General features: G+C 39.8%; 1 protein-coding gene across 1 annotated transcript in view; it reads left to right on the top strand.

Annotated features, from left to right (window-relative positions):
* The first annotated feature begins 2563 nt into the window (after positions 1–2563).
* CDC73 (cell division cycle 73) overlaps positions 2564–16245 on the top strand; it is a 90830-nt gene continuing 77148 nt past the window's right edge. The window contains exons 1-6 of the mRNA XM_060126948.1: positions 2564–2735; positions 5198–5303; positions 8248–8317; positions 10120–10182; positions 10266–10318; positions 13455–13543. Coding sequence (XP_059982931.1) covers positions 2605–2735; positions 5198–5303; positions 8248–8317; positions 10120–10182; positions 10266–10318; positions 13455–13543 — 512 coding nt within the window. The 5' untranslated portion in view covers positions 2564–2604. The remainder of the gene's footprint in view (positions 2736–5197; positions 5304–8247; positions 8318–10119; positions 10183–10265; positions 10319–13454; positions 13544–16245) is intronic.

Genomic DNA, 16245 nt, shown 5'->3' with positions numbered 1-16245 from the left:
CTAGCCCTCTGTCCACTCACAGACAAAGAGAAAGGCTGTCTTTGACATCCAGGATCTGCATCCATACCAAAAGCGAGGCCGTGATATGCTCCTGTTAAATATAAATAATTTCACAGGGCACCGACTTCAGATAAGATCACTCTGTGACCATGATGGATCAAGACAAAACAAGACCACTCAGGAATCATATCTTTTTTTTTTTTTTTTTTTTTTTTGGTGGTACGCGGGCTCTCACTGTTGCGGCCTCTCCCGTTGCGGAGCACAGGCTCCGGACGCACAGGCTCAGCGGCCATGGCTCACGGGCCCAGCCGCTTCACGGCATGTGGGATCTTCCCGGACCAGGGCACGAACCCGTGTCCCCTGCATCGGCAGGCGGGCCCTCAACCACTGCGCCACCAGGGAAGCCCTACAAAAAAGTGATTTTTGTAAATTGAAGGATTGTTTCAAATCAAAAAAACAAACGAAGAAGAATATGTAACAGAGACCATATATGTCCCACAAGCGCTAAAATATTATTCAACCCTTCACAGAAAATTTTGCCAACTCCTGGTCAAGAACTGGGAAGGGTCTGAGATTTTATTGCACTTGAAAGCTGACAAGTTAATTTGTATCAGTTTCATAGATGATGACAAAAGACATGAGATTCCTGGATCAGAAATGAAGGATTTTATTATTGAAAACAGTGGCTAGGGCTTCCCTGGCGGCCCTTTGACTTCCTTGAACTCATCTATACATTTATTGATTTAACATTTTTTTTAAGGGGCCAACAACGTGGCAAATAATGTACAAGACACTCTGATAGGATGACACAGGTCTATTGTCATTTAGTTTTGTAGGGGAGGCAGTCAAGTAGTACTGGGTGCTCTGATACAAGTATAAATAGAGTAGATAGTGCTGGGGATAAATAAAAAACGTTCTTTTTAACCTGAGTGTTTGGGGTGAAGTTTAGGAAAATACGATAGTAACGGGAACATTTGCAGAATATCCAAAATTTCTCAAATTCAGTTGCAAAATGGCTAGAGAGTGTATAGAAAAATGAACCACAGGCTTCCCTGGTGGCGCAGTGGTTGAGAATCCGCCTGCTGATGCAGGGGACGTGGGTTCGTGCCCCGGTCCGGGAAGATCCCACATGCCACGGAGCGGCTGGGCCCGTGAGCCATGGCCGCTGAGCCTGCGCGTCCGGAACCAGTGCTCCGCAACGGGAGAGGCCACAGCAGTGAGAGGCCCGCGTACCGCAATAAAAAAGAAGAAAAAAAATAAAAAATGAACCACATTCTTCTATGTATGTCTCTGTAGGGCAGTTAACGAGAATCGAGTCTTTTCAAAGCAGGTAACAGAATACAGTTAACGAGAATCGAGTCTTTTCAAAGCAGGTAACAGAATTTGGTTATGTAATCACAAAGTTGCCTTTTTTTCCTTTCTGCTTATAGTAAGAGAAATTTAAAAAAATGGCCTATGGGATATGTTTCAATTAAGGTAAACAGGCCACAGTATATTGAATTTCTATCAATAAATTGAGTTCGTGTTCTCTAACTTTCCTATCAGCAACTTGGAAAGGAGCCATTTAAATGTAGCCCTTTGGGGTTGGCGGGGAGAAGGGGACAGGATGGAAAAAGGCACCACCCAAGGAATTGAGGGGGAAGATCCAACATTTATGATATTTAGATGATTTGCTAGGTGCTTTCACCTTCTTATACTAATTCTATTTTCTCCATTAACCAATTGATGCTGTGAGAAGGTGTGTAACTTGCCCAAGGTCAAAAGGCAGCTAACAAACACCAGTGCCCGGGATTGATCTCCACTGGACGCGGTCTTTTCCACTATGCGAGTCCACCAAAAACACGTAATAAAAAACAACCCCCAAAACAACCCCCCCCAAACCCGTCCCTTCAAAGGGGGCTTAATCACTAAGACCTAGAGGCCATTTGCTAGGCGGGTCCGATCTAGCTGGGAAGGTAATCCCAGTTCTGCAAATCTCTCGCCAAACTCCATCCTGGCTAAAGGAGAGACCCGAGAGCCACTGGCCACACTCCAGGTGGGTCGTGGAGCACCCAGTGCGCCCTCTAGAGATGGAGGTTTCAGACCCTCCGCGCAGGTGCGCGCGCACCTGTCGCCTGCCGCGTACGCGCCGCGCGGGGCGGGAGGGCGAGGATGAGTTACGTGCCCCGCGCGCGTGCGCCGGGCAATGCTCCCTGTACGTGCGCCGTACGTGGGCACGGCGTCCCCGCGCTCCGAGTTTCGGGACGGGATTCGGCCCCGCGCCGAGTGGGAGTCTGGGAGGGGCGTTTCCCGGGCGGGCGCGGCGCCTCCTGGCGGCGGGCGGCGGCGCTGGGGGCCCTGGCGGCCCTGGCGTCGCGAGATCAGGCGTTCTCCGCGGGCAGCCCGCGGCGGGGCCTTGCCTGCTAGCGCGGGGTCCTCGGCGGCCTGGGTGGCTCGTTCCTCAGCTGCTGTCGTAGGCGCGGACCGCTGCCAGTGCGGCTGCAGTTGGCTCGCGGCGGCGGCGGCGGCAGCGGCCGAGGCGGGGGTTGAGGCGACAGGCGAAGAGGGCGGCGGGCGCGGCGGCGGCGGCGGAGCCCGGGGCGGGCGGCAGCGAGAGGGGCGAAGATGGCGGACGTGCTCAGCGTCCTGCGACAGTACAACATTCAGAAGAAGGAGATTGTGGTGAAAGGGGACGAAGTGATCTTCGGCGAGTTCTCCTGGCCCAAGAATGTGAAGACCAACTACGTGGTTTGGGGGTGAGTCCGGCGCGGCCGGGACCGGGGGGCGGCGGGGCAGAGTTGGGCGCCCCCGGGCCCCCTCTTTCCGAACCCCTCCCCCCGTTCCCTTTGGGGATGGAGGAAAACCGGTGCTCCGGAGAAAAAGTTTTCCCAGGAGTAGAAGTTGCACTTGTAGGTGAGGAGGGAGCTGGAGGAGAGCTGTCTGCAGCGGTCCATCCTCTGAGCGTCGGGGGAGGGTGCTGTGGCGGTTTGTTTCTGCCCGTGTGTGCCGAGTGCTGGCTGCGTGCATAGGTGTAGAAAGGATCGCACCGCCGGGTGCCCAGAAGTCTCTTTTTTGTTCTTTAGTTGTTCCTTTCTCTACGCGGCTGCTCGGTAACTATCTCTGCTGGCCCCTTGCAGCTCCTGATCTGTTCTTTCTCCTTTCCCGATTCCCTCAAGCAGAGGGAAGGGAACCAACTCTGAAGTTAGGACGGGAAAGAGATTCGGTGACTTTGGAAGAGTAGTCAGAATCTGTTGGAGGTGAAGGCAGGAGTTTCCTCAGGGAGAAGGTTACAGCTGAAGTGGAGTAATGGGAAAAGTAAATGGGAAAAGACTCTGAAAAAGAATATAGATATATACATATGTATTACGGAAAGAGAGAAAGAGAGAGAGAGATGTCTGATTATCGTTGGGGGCCTTTTGAGTGATGTCTCTCTCAGTGGTGTTTCATTTGGATAGCTAGAAACCTGGGCCAGAACTTCCATACTCATTTTGTTTGATTGAGTGGGAGCAGTGGGCTTTAGGAAGAGTTGATGAAAAGCTAGGGGAAGTTTAGTTGGTTGGTTTTTATTTTTTTATTTTTTATCTTTTGGTCTCGAGGGCTTACGATTTAATTAGCTTTGTGAAATGTTGATGGAGAAATCATTCAGAGTTTTCTGTGTTTTTTCTCTTCCAGAAGGAATTTGCCCAGACAGAATTGCATTTGATTGGGTTTTAAAAACAACTTTTAAGAGTTTGGGGAAAAGAACTTGATTTGGGCAGTGCCAAACTAGAAGAGGTTAGGAGCCCTCTGCCCCGCCCATAAGAGCTAGGGGCTGATTGGGTTTTTAACTGATTGGTTTTTCTTTAAAAAATGGCTGAGTACTCGAGGCTGTTCAATCTGAGAACTAGGAAAAATTGTGAGGAGCTGGGTCGGTGCCTCAGAGGAGGTTACCTCGATGAGAGTAGAGGAGATAAGACATAACTTGATAAGAATCTCATTCCCACTCTTAAAAGAGCAGTCACTTCTACCTGGGGGTGTTAGGAAAGGTTTCATGGACGTGTGTTTGGCATATAGACATGCTACAGATTTTTCTTGAATAAGTGAATGAACAAATGAATAAGCTTTAAGGAATGGTTAGGAATTCTGAGGGTGAAATGGTGGGTTTGGTGTTCCAGGATGAGGGAACTGTGTGGTTAAAGGCATGAGAGCTGGAAAGGAAATGTTTTGACAGCCATTCAGTGAAGCAAGTAGTGAGAAAGGAGTGCTTAGTAGATTTCAAACTTTCACAGCAGCGTATCACACCAATACCATCATTTTCATTTACTGTTATTCTGTGTGCATATGTAAATACACACATGTACATAACATTAAAAAATTTATCCTTATGGAATGCAGTGCATTCTATTTTTTGTTCTTATATATCATAAAGAAATACCAGGTTGTGACTCATATATTATATTTCACAGTGCAACGATTGATAAGTGGTGTGTGGTTTGAAATATATTGATTTAGAGGAAAAGTGGAAACAGAGGCTAGAAAAGTAGGTTTGGGGCTGTTTGTATTGGGCGGTATTCAGATGAATTTAAATAACACGTTGATATTTCTAGATGGAGAGAATGTAATAGGGAGGGTGGGATTGGACACTAACATTTGTTGAGCAAGTAAAAGTATGTGCTTGCAATGATAGAGCTTGCACTCCTAGACGACATTGTTTTATTACAGGTAGAATTAGTTTTGGTTTTACATCATTGGCTTAATTTGAGGGATGTCATAAGACTCAAATGTCTGAAATTAATTGTTGTGTTGAAGAGCGTTGTTCAGCAGTATCTTACTTAGGAGACAGGATACATATCTTGGAAGTTTAGCACAAGTCGTAGTTGTGCTTCTTTTAATCAGGTTGATTGTTTTTTCTTATGGATCCTGGCTAACTGATTAGGTTTCTCTCTCTATTGACAAAGCCCAGAACCTAACTGGGCCAAATTCTAAAAAGTCTGTAGTAATAAAGTATGAATATGGTGTGCTTTCCTTACTTCTTGCTTTTTGTCACTATCTACTTTTGTGTTCCTTTTGCCCAAATGACAGTTGCACTTACTAAATTTCATACTCTACGTGTATCTTTGTTAGCTATGTTAAATCCATCGTTGGATAGCAAAGTGAGTGTAGATAAATTAATACATATGATTAAGCTGAAGGAGTTATATTAGAATTGTGAGTAAAAATCTTGTCTTAATCATTTCAGGACTGGGAAGGAAGGCCAACCCAGAGAATACTACACATTGGATTCTATCTTATTTCTACTTAATAATGTGCACCTATCTCATCCTGTTTATGTCCGACGTGCAGCTGTAAGTAGAATTCATTTAAAAACTCTTTTGATTTGATAGTTCGTATCATTTGGTGTGGATAACTTCCGTCATGGGTTTTAGATCAGAAGAATGAAAAGTTTGTTTGTATCTATATGAAAGTCTCCTGGAGGGTCAAAATTAGATAGATCACTGTGATTTATGCATATTTTTTAAATCTGTGAGTTTTTTACATGTAAGATGTGAGTAATGTTTATAACAACAGAAGTTTCAAAGCTGTTTGTAGGGATGTTTTAAAAAATTTATGAGCCTGTGGAAGGACCTTGATATTCAGAAATCTAGTTTAATTGCAAGGAAAAAAATTTTTTTGGCATCAAAAAGAACCAAGTTTAGTAGACAGCTTTTTAAAATGAATTTTTAATCAATTTTATACACTTTTTTCATACTTAATTGATAAATTCGTTTGTTTTCAGTTGCTTGAAAGATGCCTGCTTTCTGCATCTGAGTGTATAAACACTGCTTTTCTGAACAAGAAATATATATTTACTGTCAAGTATGTGTTGAAAAAAGTAATATGTAGGGTGAAACTACTTAAGACTTTGGAAATAGCGAGATAAAATATCACCATCTCGCTTTATAAAGCTATGTGAGCTCATATTAGATCTTTAAAAACTGAATCAGGCACTAATTAGAATGTTTTGTTGGATAAGTCCATTCATTTTGGGGTAATAAAGATAATCCAGACACTTGGTATAGGTTTAGATTACGTCTCTGGGGAATGGCTGTAGTACGTAACTGATTCTGTAATTGTTAACTGTGGGCCTTAGGACCTTTGGTCACGTAAGATTTAACTATTATATTTCTTAAATATTTGACAGATCGAAAGGGCAGAATTCTAAAAGTCTAGGGTTCTACAAATTTTGTTTTCTCCTAACTCCTTTGTATTATTTGCTCTTTCTTGTGAGCAGACCATTTCTGAAATGAGTTTTTCCTACTCATAGCCCCTATTTTAGTGTGAATAGACTCATACTTTTTTTGTTGGTGATAACGTATATATAATTCATTAGTGACCAAATGATGAAGTATGTTATAATACTTAGACACAGTAATTTAAAGAAAATCAATTCAGATATTTTAACTATTTATGATATTCCATGTAGACTAGTTTTTAAAAACAAGCACAAAAAAAATCGGTGGGCTCTTGTTTATACTCATCAGCAGAAATTAAATTTTAACCTAACTTCTTAAAAACAGATTAATTTTAAGTGATTAAATGTAGTTTATCTCTGTCATTGAGGAGCATGTGCAGAATGTTTGCTGCAGTGAAGTATAGTCAGTACTCAACATAAGATAGTTAGCCAGGGATATTAAGGGTTCTTGTTCATTGTTGCTTATATAAAGTAACAAAGGGTTTATAACTGTATAATCCCGTAAGCACATGTTTTTCCCGTACTCTGCTGTCCTTAGTTTACATTATAAAAATGGTAGTGAAGATTGTGGTAATGATAGAATTCATCGAATTCATGGCCCAAGGATAACTTGGTGCCTAAAGTATACAGTTTTATTTGTTTTGCTTACCTCTTTACAAATTGCTAATATAGGAGATTAAAGGAAAACTACTCATGTAGCACAACAGATACATTTTCCAGATTTAATTTTTCAATTTTTTTCCCCTGCTTACAAAATTTATACACACTCAAGGATAAGAAAAGAGATACGTAATGTAGAAAGTAAACAACTGTCGTTAACATTTTTCTGTATAGTCTCCTGATTTTTCCCCGTGCCTAAGCAACACATACCTATTTTTTAAATCATTTTTTTTCTGTTTTTTAGTTTAAATGTAGTCAATATACAGTAATAAAATATTTTCAGGTGTACAACATAGTGATTCAACATTTATGTACATTGTGAATTAATCACCACAATAAGTCTAGTAACCATCTGTCATCATACAGAATTTTTGCAGTATTATCGAGTATATTCCTTGTGGTGTACATTACATTCCCATGATTTAGTTATTTCATAATTGGGTTGTTTGTTTTTTTGACGTTGAGTCGTGTGAGTTCTTTATATAGTTTGGATGTTAATCCCTTATTGGATTTATTGTTTGCAAGTATCTTCTCCCATTCAGAAGGTTGCCTTTTCATTTTGTTGATGGTTTCCTTCATGGTGCAAAAGCTTTTTAGTTTGATGTAGTCCATTTTTTTATTTTGTTGCCCTTGCCTGAGGAGACAAATCCAAAAAAATATTGGTAAGACTCATGTCAAAGAACACACTGCCTATGTTTTTTTCCTAAGAGTTTTATTGTTTCTTAATTCTTACATTTAAGTCTTTAATCCATTTGAGTTTATTTTTGTATATGGTATAAGAAAGTGGTCCAGTTTGATTCTTTTGCATGTAGTTGTCCAGTTTTCCCAGGATCATTTATTGAAAAGCCTGTCTTTTCCTCAGTATATGTTGTTGGAACATGTACTTATTGTTAATTATGAAAATATAGTTTTAGTGGTTCATTTAGTTTACTTGAAACAGTTCAGTTGCCATATTTGGAGGAGGTCTAGTTTGGGTGTGAGAAAAGAAAGCACTTTGGAAACCTTGAATAAAATGAGCAAGCAATGGGACTAAAATGGTATTTGTCCTGAAAAGCAAAACATCATGAGTAAAATTAAATACTTAGAATAAGCCAAGGGACAAAAAAGACTGTAATTGGTATTTCAAAGAGGATAGGGTTATTGTTTCATTTCTAATGCTTATCTTTTGTATATCTTACTGGAATTTTGAGGATAAAGTTACCAAAAATTAATATGCTTAAAAATTGTCAAGATTTTATTAGGTTCTTTCAGCCTAATTATTTTCTAAAAGACATGATTCTAAATATATGTTATCAAGATATGTTGGAATAAAATTCAGACTTTACAGGATGTTGATCTTTACCAAGTTTCTTATAATTGTTATTGATTTGATATCTATTTTAAAATTTTGACTTTAGACTGAAAATATTCCGGTGGTTAGAAGACCTGACCGAAAAGATCTACTTGGATATCTCAATGGTGAAGCATGTGAGTAATTTTTTAATTGCTCTCACTCTTAAATAGACATTGTTGCTTTTTTTTTTTTCCCCTGTGAAATAAGAATTAGTGGGAAGAGATCGTGTATTCCCACTAAAAACTTCCCCTACCTGCAGCTGTGTCCACATGCTGTCTTCTCCTTCCTGTTATAGTGGATGCACCTGACTCTTGGGGCCAGTCACCCCTTCCCTGCGTGTGGGTTTCATCTCCTTTCGCACTCTCAGAGACTCTGCCTTTGCACATTGCTGCTTCTGTCTTGCATCGTCAGTTCTCTTTCTTCTGCACCATTCCCTTTAGAACATACACCGTGGTCTCTCTCATTAAAAAAGTTCTCTGAGCCCCCCTGTCCCCCACCTTCCTACTCTCTACTGGTCCATTTGTCTTCTCTTTTTCATTACAAAATTCTTTGCAAGGGTTGTGTGGTGTTACTGCCTCCTCTTTGCCTCTGATTCTCTCTTGAATCTACTCCAGTCTGACTTTCTTCCTCACCATCTCACTCAAATCACCCTTATGAGCTCAGCACTGACCTAAGGACTAGCAGATCCTTTGGTCTCTCCGCTTCGCAGCTAACTTGACCTCTCAGCCTTTGATACTGTTGACCGCTTACTCCCTTTTGGAAAGCCTTTCTTGACTTGGCGTTTGGGGCACCAGACTCTGGAGGTTCTCTTTCCACTCATTGTCTGCCTCACTTTTTTTTCTTGCTTCCTTATCTCCAACACTGATGTGTTCCTGAGCTTCACATTTAGAAATTCACTGTCAGCATCTTCCCTTGGGTATTTAACAGGCATGTGAAATGTAGCATATCCACAATAGAGTGCCGAGTCCTTCCTTCCCTTCTCCCCACCGACAGAACGGAAGCAGCAAGTCTGTTCTCCCAGTGTTCCCGTCTCAGTAAATGGTACCCCATTCACACAGTTGCTTAGGCCACCAACCCTGGAGAAATCTTTGATTCTCTTCTCTCACAGCTCACGTCCATTCCATCAGCAAGTCCTTTCTTTACCTTTGAAAGTATGACAGCTTCTTACCATCATACGCCCACCCCGCTCCACCTTCCTCTTTAGACCATTGCGTAGCCCTCCTGAAGGTCCTCGCTCCACTGTTTCCTACAGTGTAGCCTCTGCTCACCACTCAGAGGGACCTATTTTTGAAAAAGCCTCTGAACTTGATTGTGTCACCCACCTGCTCAAGGCCATCCTGTGGCTTCCCGTCACACTTAGAATACAGCCCATCCTCCTTTCCTGAGCTTTGCGACTGTGCTTCTGCCTGTCTCTGTGCCCTCATCCTCTCCCAGTCTTCCTCTGCCCTCAGAAGTCCAGTCTTCCTGGTTCTTTTAGCTTTTCTAACCTTAGAGTCTTTGCACTTGCTGTTCCCTCTGTGTTACATTTTGTTTCTCTGCGTTGTCACGTGACTCACTTCTCACCACCCCATTCAGAGCTGTGCTCTAATGTTGTTCCCTTATATATATATACGTTTATGTTTTTATTTATGTTTACATACACTTTTACATACATGTGTTGTGATATTGGAGTATATTCTTTGAAGTTGATTTCAGTCAGATATCTCAGTTTGTAAGTTAAATGGTCAAAAATAGTTTGTCCTCTTAACAGACTTTCTAATACAGATTAATCATTTATAATAAAATGCTTTTACAAGCCTGCTTTAAAACATTTTTTAAGGGAAATAACCATATATAAAGTAAGAAATATAACAAATCTTGAGCATTCACTTGTAAATATATCCAATACCTGTCTTCAAATATTTATTTTCTCACAGAAATCTTTTTAAATCTTCAGCAACATCGGCCAGTATAGACAGAAGTGCCCCTCTAGAAATAGGTCTGCAGAGATCTACTCAAGGTATGTCTTGTTGCGTGTTTATATTGAACTTTCAAACACCAGTCCCCAAACTATATGTTTATTTACTTCTTTTTTCCTTACAGTCAAACGAGCTGCAGATGAAGTTTTGGCAGAAGCAAAAAAACCGCGAATTGAGGTAATGGAACTTTATTTTAAGTGATTCAGGTTTTTTATGGAGATTGGACTCATGTAGTAGTAAGAATTCTTTGCTCATAGTAGTGCTCAGAACTTTTGTTTTCCTGGAAAAGTGGTAATATTAGAATGAACAGTTGATTAATAAGTAGCTTGAGCTATCGTGTAAGATCTCTCACATACAAGCTGTGTGATGGACAAATCACTTCATTTTCTTTGTCTTTATACCCTTACGATGAAAGTGTTGGCCTAGATGAGTGGTCAGAAGGCTTGTTCTATAAAGGGCCAGATAGCAGCCACTTCAGGCCTTTTGGGCCTTGTAGTCTTTGTCCAGCTCTTTCACTCTGCCGCTGTAGTGTGAGAGGAGGCACAGGCGATGCATAAATGAACAGGCGAGGCTGTATTCCAATAAAACTTTATGAAACATGGCCAGCCAGAATTGGCCTTTGTGTTGTGGTGTGCCTACCTCTGGAATAAGGTGGTGTAGGAGTTTACTCCACTCTGAAGAGGCGTGAACATGAAGTCCTTATTCCAGTTACTTCTTCCAATATTGACATATCAGGTTATATGTTTTTTTGGTAGCATTTTATAGCCAGCAAGTGGAATATTAGTATTGGTAAACAAGGGTAGTTCATGTTAAATAGAACCCTGTAAGCAATGCAGTTAACGTTGAAAAGAAAATTTGTTGACCAGCTCGTATACTGCATAAGACAATTAAACTTTTGGAGTTTAAATTGTATGAGTACAATACTGTTTATTTAAATTTGTAACAAGCCCTAGATCAGTTGCATATAAACTCTCTGAAAATGGAGGATCATGTATTAGAGGCACACGGAAAATCTGAGAAATGACTGAACTGGCTATATATCAATGACCAGTATAGGAATAACACTTGGGGTCACCAGTAGTGTTAACATTACTAGAAACTTAAGTTTTGTCATTTCACACTTATATAAAAATCAAATAGTTGTACCTTTTGCCTGCTTCATGAACAGCAAAGCATCCACAATTAAGGATCAGAAAGGTAACTTACAGAGACAGGGTTGGTTGGTAAGTACATACAGTAGAATCACTGACAAAATTTGATGCTAAGATACATAATTTTATTTAAGGATACTCTGAGACATAGACACGATGTTTTTCAGATGATAGTGATAATTAGCTCGTTGTTATTCTGTGCTAGGTGATACTGTATGTACTTTATGTATGTCATTAACTCATGTAATCCTAACCACCACCTCCTGAAGTCTGCAGTGCTGTGCATGTCATCTGTGAGCAAACAGGCTCAGAGACAAGTGACTTGCTGAGGTGCACAAAACTCGGATTAGAGCCCAGGCAGTGTGGCTCCTACCTAGTCCACTATCCTGGGTACAAATTTTGTGGCAGTAAAACTGAAATTTTCCCCAACTCTCTTTATGTGTAAGGAAGTTATAACCCACTTTGTACAAAGTGAGTGAATTTAGGACTTCCCTGGTGGCGCAGTGGTTAAGAATCCGCCTGCCAGTGCAGGGGACACGGCTTCAAGACCTGGTCCGGGAAGATCCCACATGCCGCGGAGCAACTAAGCCCGTGCGCCACAACTACTGAGCCTGCGTTCTAGAGCCTGCGACCCACAGCTACTGAAACCCGCGCACCTAGAGCCCGTGCTCTGCAACAAGAGAAGCCACCACAATGAGAAGCCCACGCACCCCAACGAAGAGTAGCCCCCACTCGCCGCAACTAGAGAAAGCCCACACAGCAACGAAGACCCAACGCAGCCAAAAATAAATAAATTTTTTAAAAAAGTGAATTTAGAGATACCATTTAGTTGGAAAAACGTGAACTTCATGGTTTAATTATTTGAAAAAAAATTGAACATATCAGAAATGCAAAATTGCTAGGATCTGGTAACTTTAGAAACCAGCAAGAAATAGCATCATAAAATGCTTTCCAGAGCATTTGTAGGGTTAAAATAAATTACATAAATAGCTATTGATATATTACATAAACAGTTTTCAGTTCAGCAGATCTATATTGAGGACCTGCTGGGCACTATGCTAGCAGAGAGAAGCCTTAGGATCTGGTTAAAACCTAGGCTGCAGTTGTCTCTAAAATCAGTCTCCTGAGACTTCCTTGGCAGTCCAGTGTTTAGGACTCCCTGCTTTCACTGCTGAGGGCCTATGTTCGATCCCTGGTTGGGGAACTAAGATCCTCACAAGGCGCACGGTGAGGCCAAAAAAAAAAAAATCAGTTTCTGAAGGAACTTGAGTTAATACGTGTTAAATCATTCTTACAAATGGAAAGAATTTAATGTGCTTGTTAAAATATTAATCTTTGCATTCATCTCAGCAATATGCCTGTTTCGAGTTTTACATGGTTAGAACACAATTGGAGCACATCTCTCTGGACCTCTTGAACGTACTGATGGTTTTTATACAACTTCATATTTGTTAGCCATAGACGCTGACTCTGGTTGTCAGTTTTCTTGTCTGTTGAATGTGGGCATTGAACTAGATCAGAATTAGTAAGTTTTGTTTTTAAGTAACCGAACACTTTTCAGACTGACTTTTACCTGAGATTCTAATATCTAAATGAGGTAAAAGTCGAGCTACCAAAGTTGAATTCGGATAAGAAGTGGCTCCTGGGCACTTTGTAGGAAGCTCCTGATGTTTTGAGGAACATACTTTGAAAACCATTAAAGTTTCACTTCTGGTGTTTTGTTCTGTGCTGATAGATTCAGGACCTGGGGCAACAGATGAAAAAAATCTAGACCCAAAATGAAATTTTTGACTGTGGCAAAGCCTTCTCATAAAATTTAGTTATAAACTTCCCTGAAGAGAAGGAATTTATTTGTTGTATGTTATCTTTCTGAATAAAAGTAGCTATGATATGTTATGGGAAGAACACTTAATCATAGAAAAAACTTACTAAAGTTTATTTGTAAGCTTTTAGTCAGTTTTAATCTTACGTGATCCAACATATATTTATTATTGTTCTCTTTATGTAACTAAAAATATTTTAAAATTGACCAAAGGCCAGTGATGCCTGGGACTTTATAGGTGGGAACTTGGGTAAGGAAAAGTTATGTGCAGTGTTTTTTTTTGTTGTTGTTCTACAAGTTAAATAAAAATTTAAAATATTCACTGAGTGATTATTTTCAGGATGAAGAGTGTGTACGCCTTGATAAAGAGAGATTGGCTGCTCGTTTGGAGGGTCACAAAGAAGGGATTGTACAGACTGAACAGATCAGGTAAGAATTTCTTTAGTAGAAACTGAACAGTCTAGGTATATGTAAGTATACATGGAAAAAAGGGATATTAGTATGCTGTCTACATGTGTTCTTCATTGCCTTCAGTTCAGAAGATGCTTGAGCGTGTTTTATGATGGGAGGATTGGAAGCCATTGTGCTACTTATGCTTTTTGGAAGCTTCTTGATTCTGTTACCATATTGATCTTTCCTTTTTAAAAATTATAATCCAAGCCACTCGTTTATCATGAAATCTTTTGTTGGTTTATAGCATGAAATCTTTTGTTGGTATATATATATAGTTTATAATAAACTTTTTATGTAAAGTACCATGTGTTAAATATTTACATTTAACGTGATTTTTGATATGCTTAATTCTAGTTTTAATTTGCTGTTGTTTTCTGTTTGTCTCTTTGTTCTTTTTCCTTTTTGGGGGACTAAAATTTTGTCCCCCCAAAAGGAAATTCATTTAATTTTGGATTGAATGAATACATGCTGTAATTCCCTTCTGTCTTTTTTGTTGGCTGATTAGTTTATGCTCTTGTCCTGTTTGAGTGGTTGCTAGGGTCACAGTCCACCTTCCGTGCTCCATCACCGTGTGAGTAAGCACGGAGCCTCAGCTAGAAGGCACTCGCAGTTCCCTCCTCTTGGCCTCTGTGATACTGCTGTCATATATTTTACTCATACGTGTGTTATAAACACCAATATGCATCATTCTTATTCTTGTTTAAACAACTATCTTTTAAAGAGATTTAAATAAGAAAAAAATTTCCATGCCTCTTCTTTACTGTTGTAGACCTGTGTACCCATATTTTTTCCTTCTGCCTGAAAGACTTCTCACCCCACCCCCCAAAAGACTTCTTTTAACATTTCTTTTTTGTGCAGGTTTGCTAGTGATTCTTTCAACTTAATTTTTATTTTTGAAAAAGTTTATTTCCCCTATTTTTTTTTTAATTTTCACTGGATATGGAATTCCAAGCTACGTCTTTTTAAAGTACTTTACAGATGTTGTACTGCTGCCTTCTTGATTGCATTGTTTCTGATTAGAAATCTGTCATCCTTATTTTTGTTTCTTTAAATGTGCCCTTTTTTCTCTGACTACTTTAAAAATTTTCTGTATTGCAAGTTTTGAGCTATGTAATTATCACATGACTTGGAGGAGTGTTCTTCATCTTTCTTGTGCTTGAGGTCCATTGAGCTTTTTGAGGGGATTTTTGGGTTCATAATTTTCATTGAATTTAGAAAATTTTGGGTATTGCTTCTTAAAATTTTTTTTCTTTTTCCCTCTTTCTGGCCTAATTACTCGTATTCTGCTGGAAGCTGTCCAACAGCTCACTTGGGTTCTTTTCTTTTTTTGGATTCTTTTTTCTGTTCATTTTGGATAATTTCTATAGTTCACTAATGTTTTCTTCTGTAATTATATTCACATTACATTTGTCGTCTCCAACATTGTATTTTTTTTATCTCTACAAGGTGGCTAAATATGCAGTCCATGTCTTTACTCGTTGAGCATATGGAATAGTTGCATTAATTCTTTTAATGTCTTTGTTTGCTAGTCCTACGTCTGTGTCAGTTTATAGTGTTTTTGGTTTAGATTTCTCCTCATTTTGGCTTGTATTTTCCTGTTCCTTTATATGCCTTATAATCTTTGGATACCAGACATTTTGCATTTTATGTTGTTGAGTGCTAGATGTTTTTGTATTCTTCTAAATTTTCTTTAGCTTTGTTTTGGAACACAGTTAAATCACTTGGAAACAGTTTTTTCCTTTTGAGTCTTGATTTTAAGGTTTGTTATTTGAACAATGTTAATTTAGAGTAGTTATTCCCCACCACTGCAAAGTCGAGACCATTCTGAGTACTCTACCTAATGCCCCAGGAATATGAGGTCTTCAGTCTGGCTGGTGGCAACAGGTATTATTATTCATCCTGAGTGAGTGCTGGACACTGTTCCCTCTAATACTCTTGGTGGTTCTGTTCCTAGCTTTAGTTTCCACTTGTTTATGTGCTAATCAGTATTCTGCTGGAATACTCGAGGGGGACCTTCTGAGCAGCTCTCTCTTCTCAGGTACTCTGGCCTGTGAGTTTCCATACGCCTTGTTCTTGCGTATGGAAGAATCCCAGCACCATTTTCTCAGATCAGGAAATACAGTTTTGCCTGGGTTCTCCTCCCTCTGCCATGTTGGAAACTTTCAAGGCCATAAACTGCAGCTTTCATAGGACTTAATTATTTAGTTTGCATTTGTCAGAGATCACTGTCTTTCATTGCTTGATATCATGTATTGTGTAAACTATTGTTTCATGTATTTTGACTGGTTGTTTCAAGACAGGAGAGTTAATCCAGTCCCTGTTACTTCATCTTGGCTGGAAGTACAAGTCCAATGATTGAATGTCCAATGCACGTTTGATTATAGTTTAGAAAAGTATTTGAATTTGGCTCAAGGTATGCTGGTATGCTTTAGATTTTAAGGGAAAGTTGTGTATTATTATGTAAAATGAGTCAAATACTAATGCATATTGAGCATATACTTTGAGCAAGTACTTTCATACCTAATGTAAATAAAATACATACTATGTAATACTACCATGTTTAAACCTGCAGGAATTCCTGTCCTTTTCCCACATGTTGTTTAAACGTATTTCAAGATTGTCATCTTGTGATTAGACTAATAATTTTATCAACTGTTGTTAAGGTATCCAAACTCTTT

Source organism: Lagenorhynchus albirostris, chromosome 2 (genome assembly GCF_949774975.1).
Source record: "Lagenorhynchus albirostris chromosome 2, mLagAlb1.1, whole genome shotgun sequence".
Taxonomy (NCBI): Eukaryota; Metazoa; Chordata; class Mammalia; order Artiodactyla; family Delphinidae; genus Lagenorhynchus; species Lagenorhynchus albirostris.
Note: the sequence above shows the minus strand (reverse complement) of the source record. Positions and strands in the feature narration are given on the sequence as shown.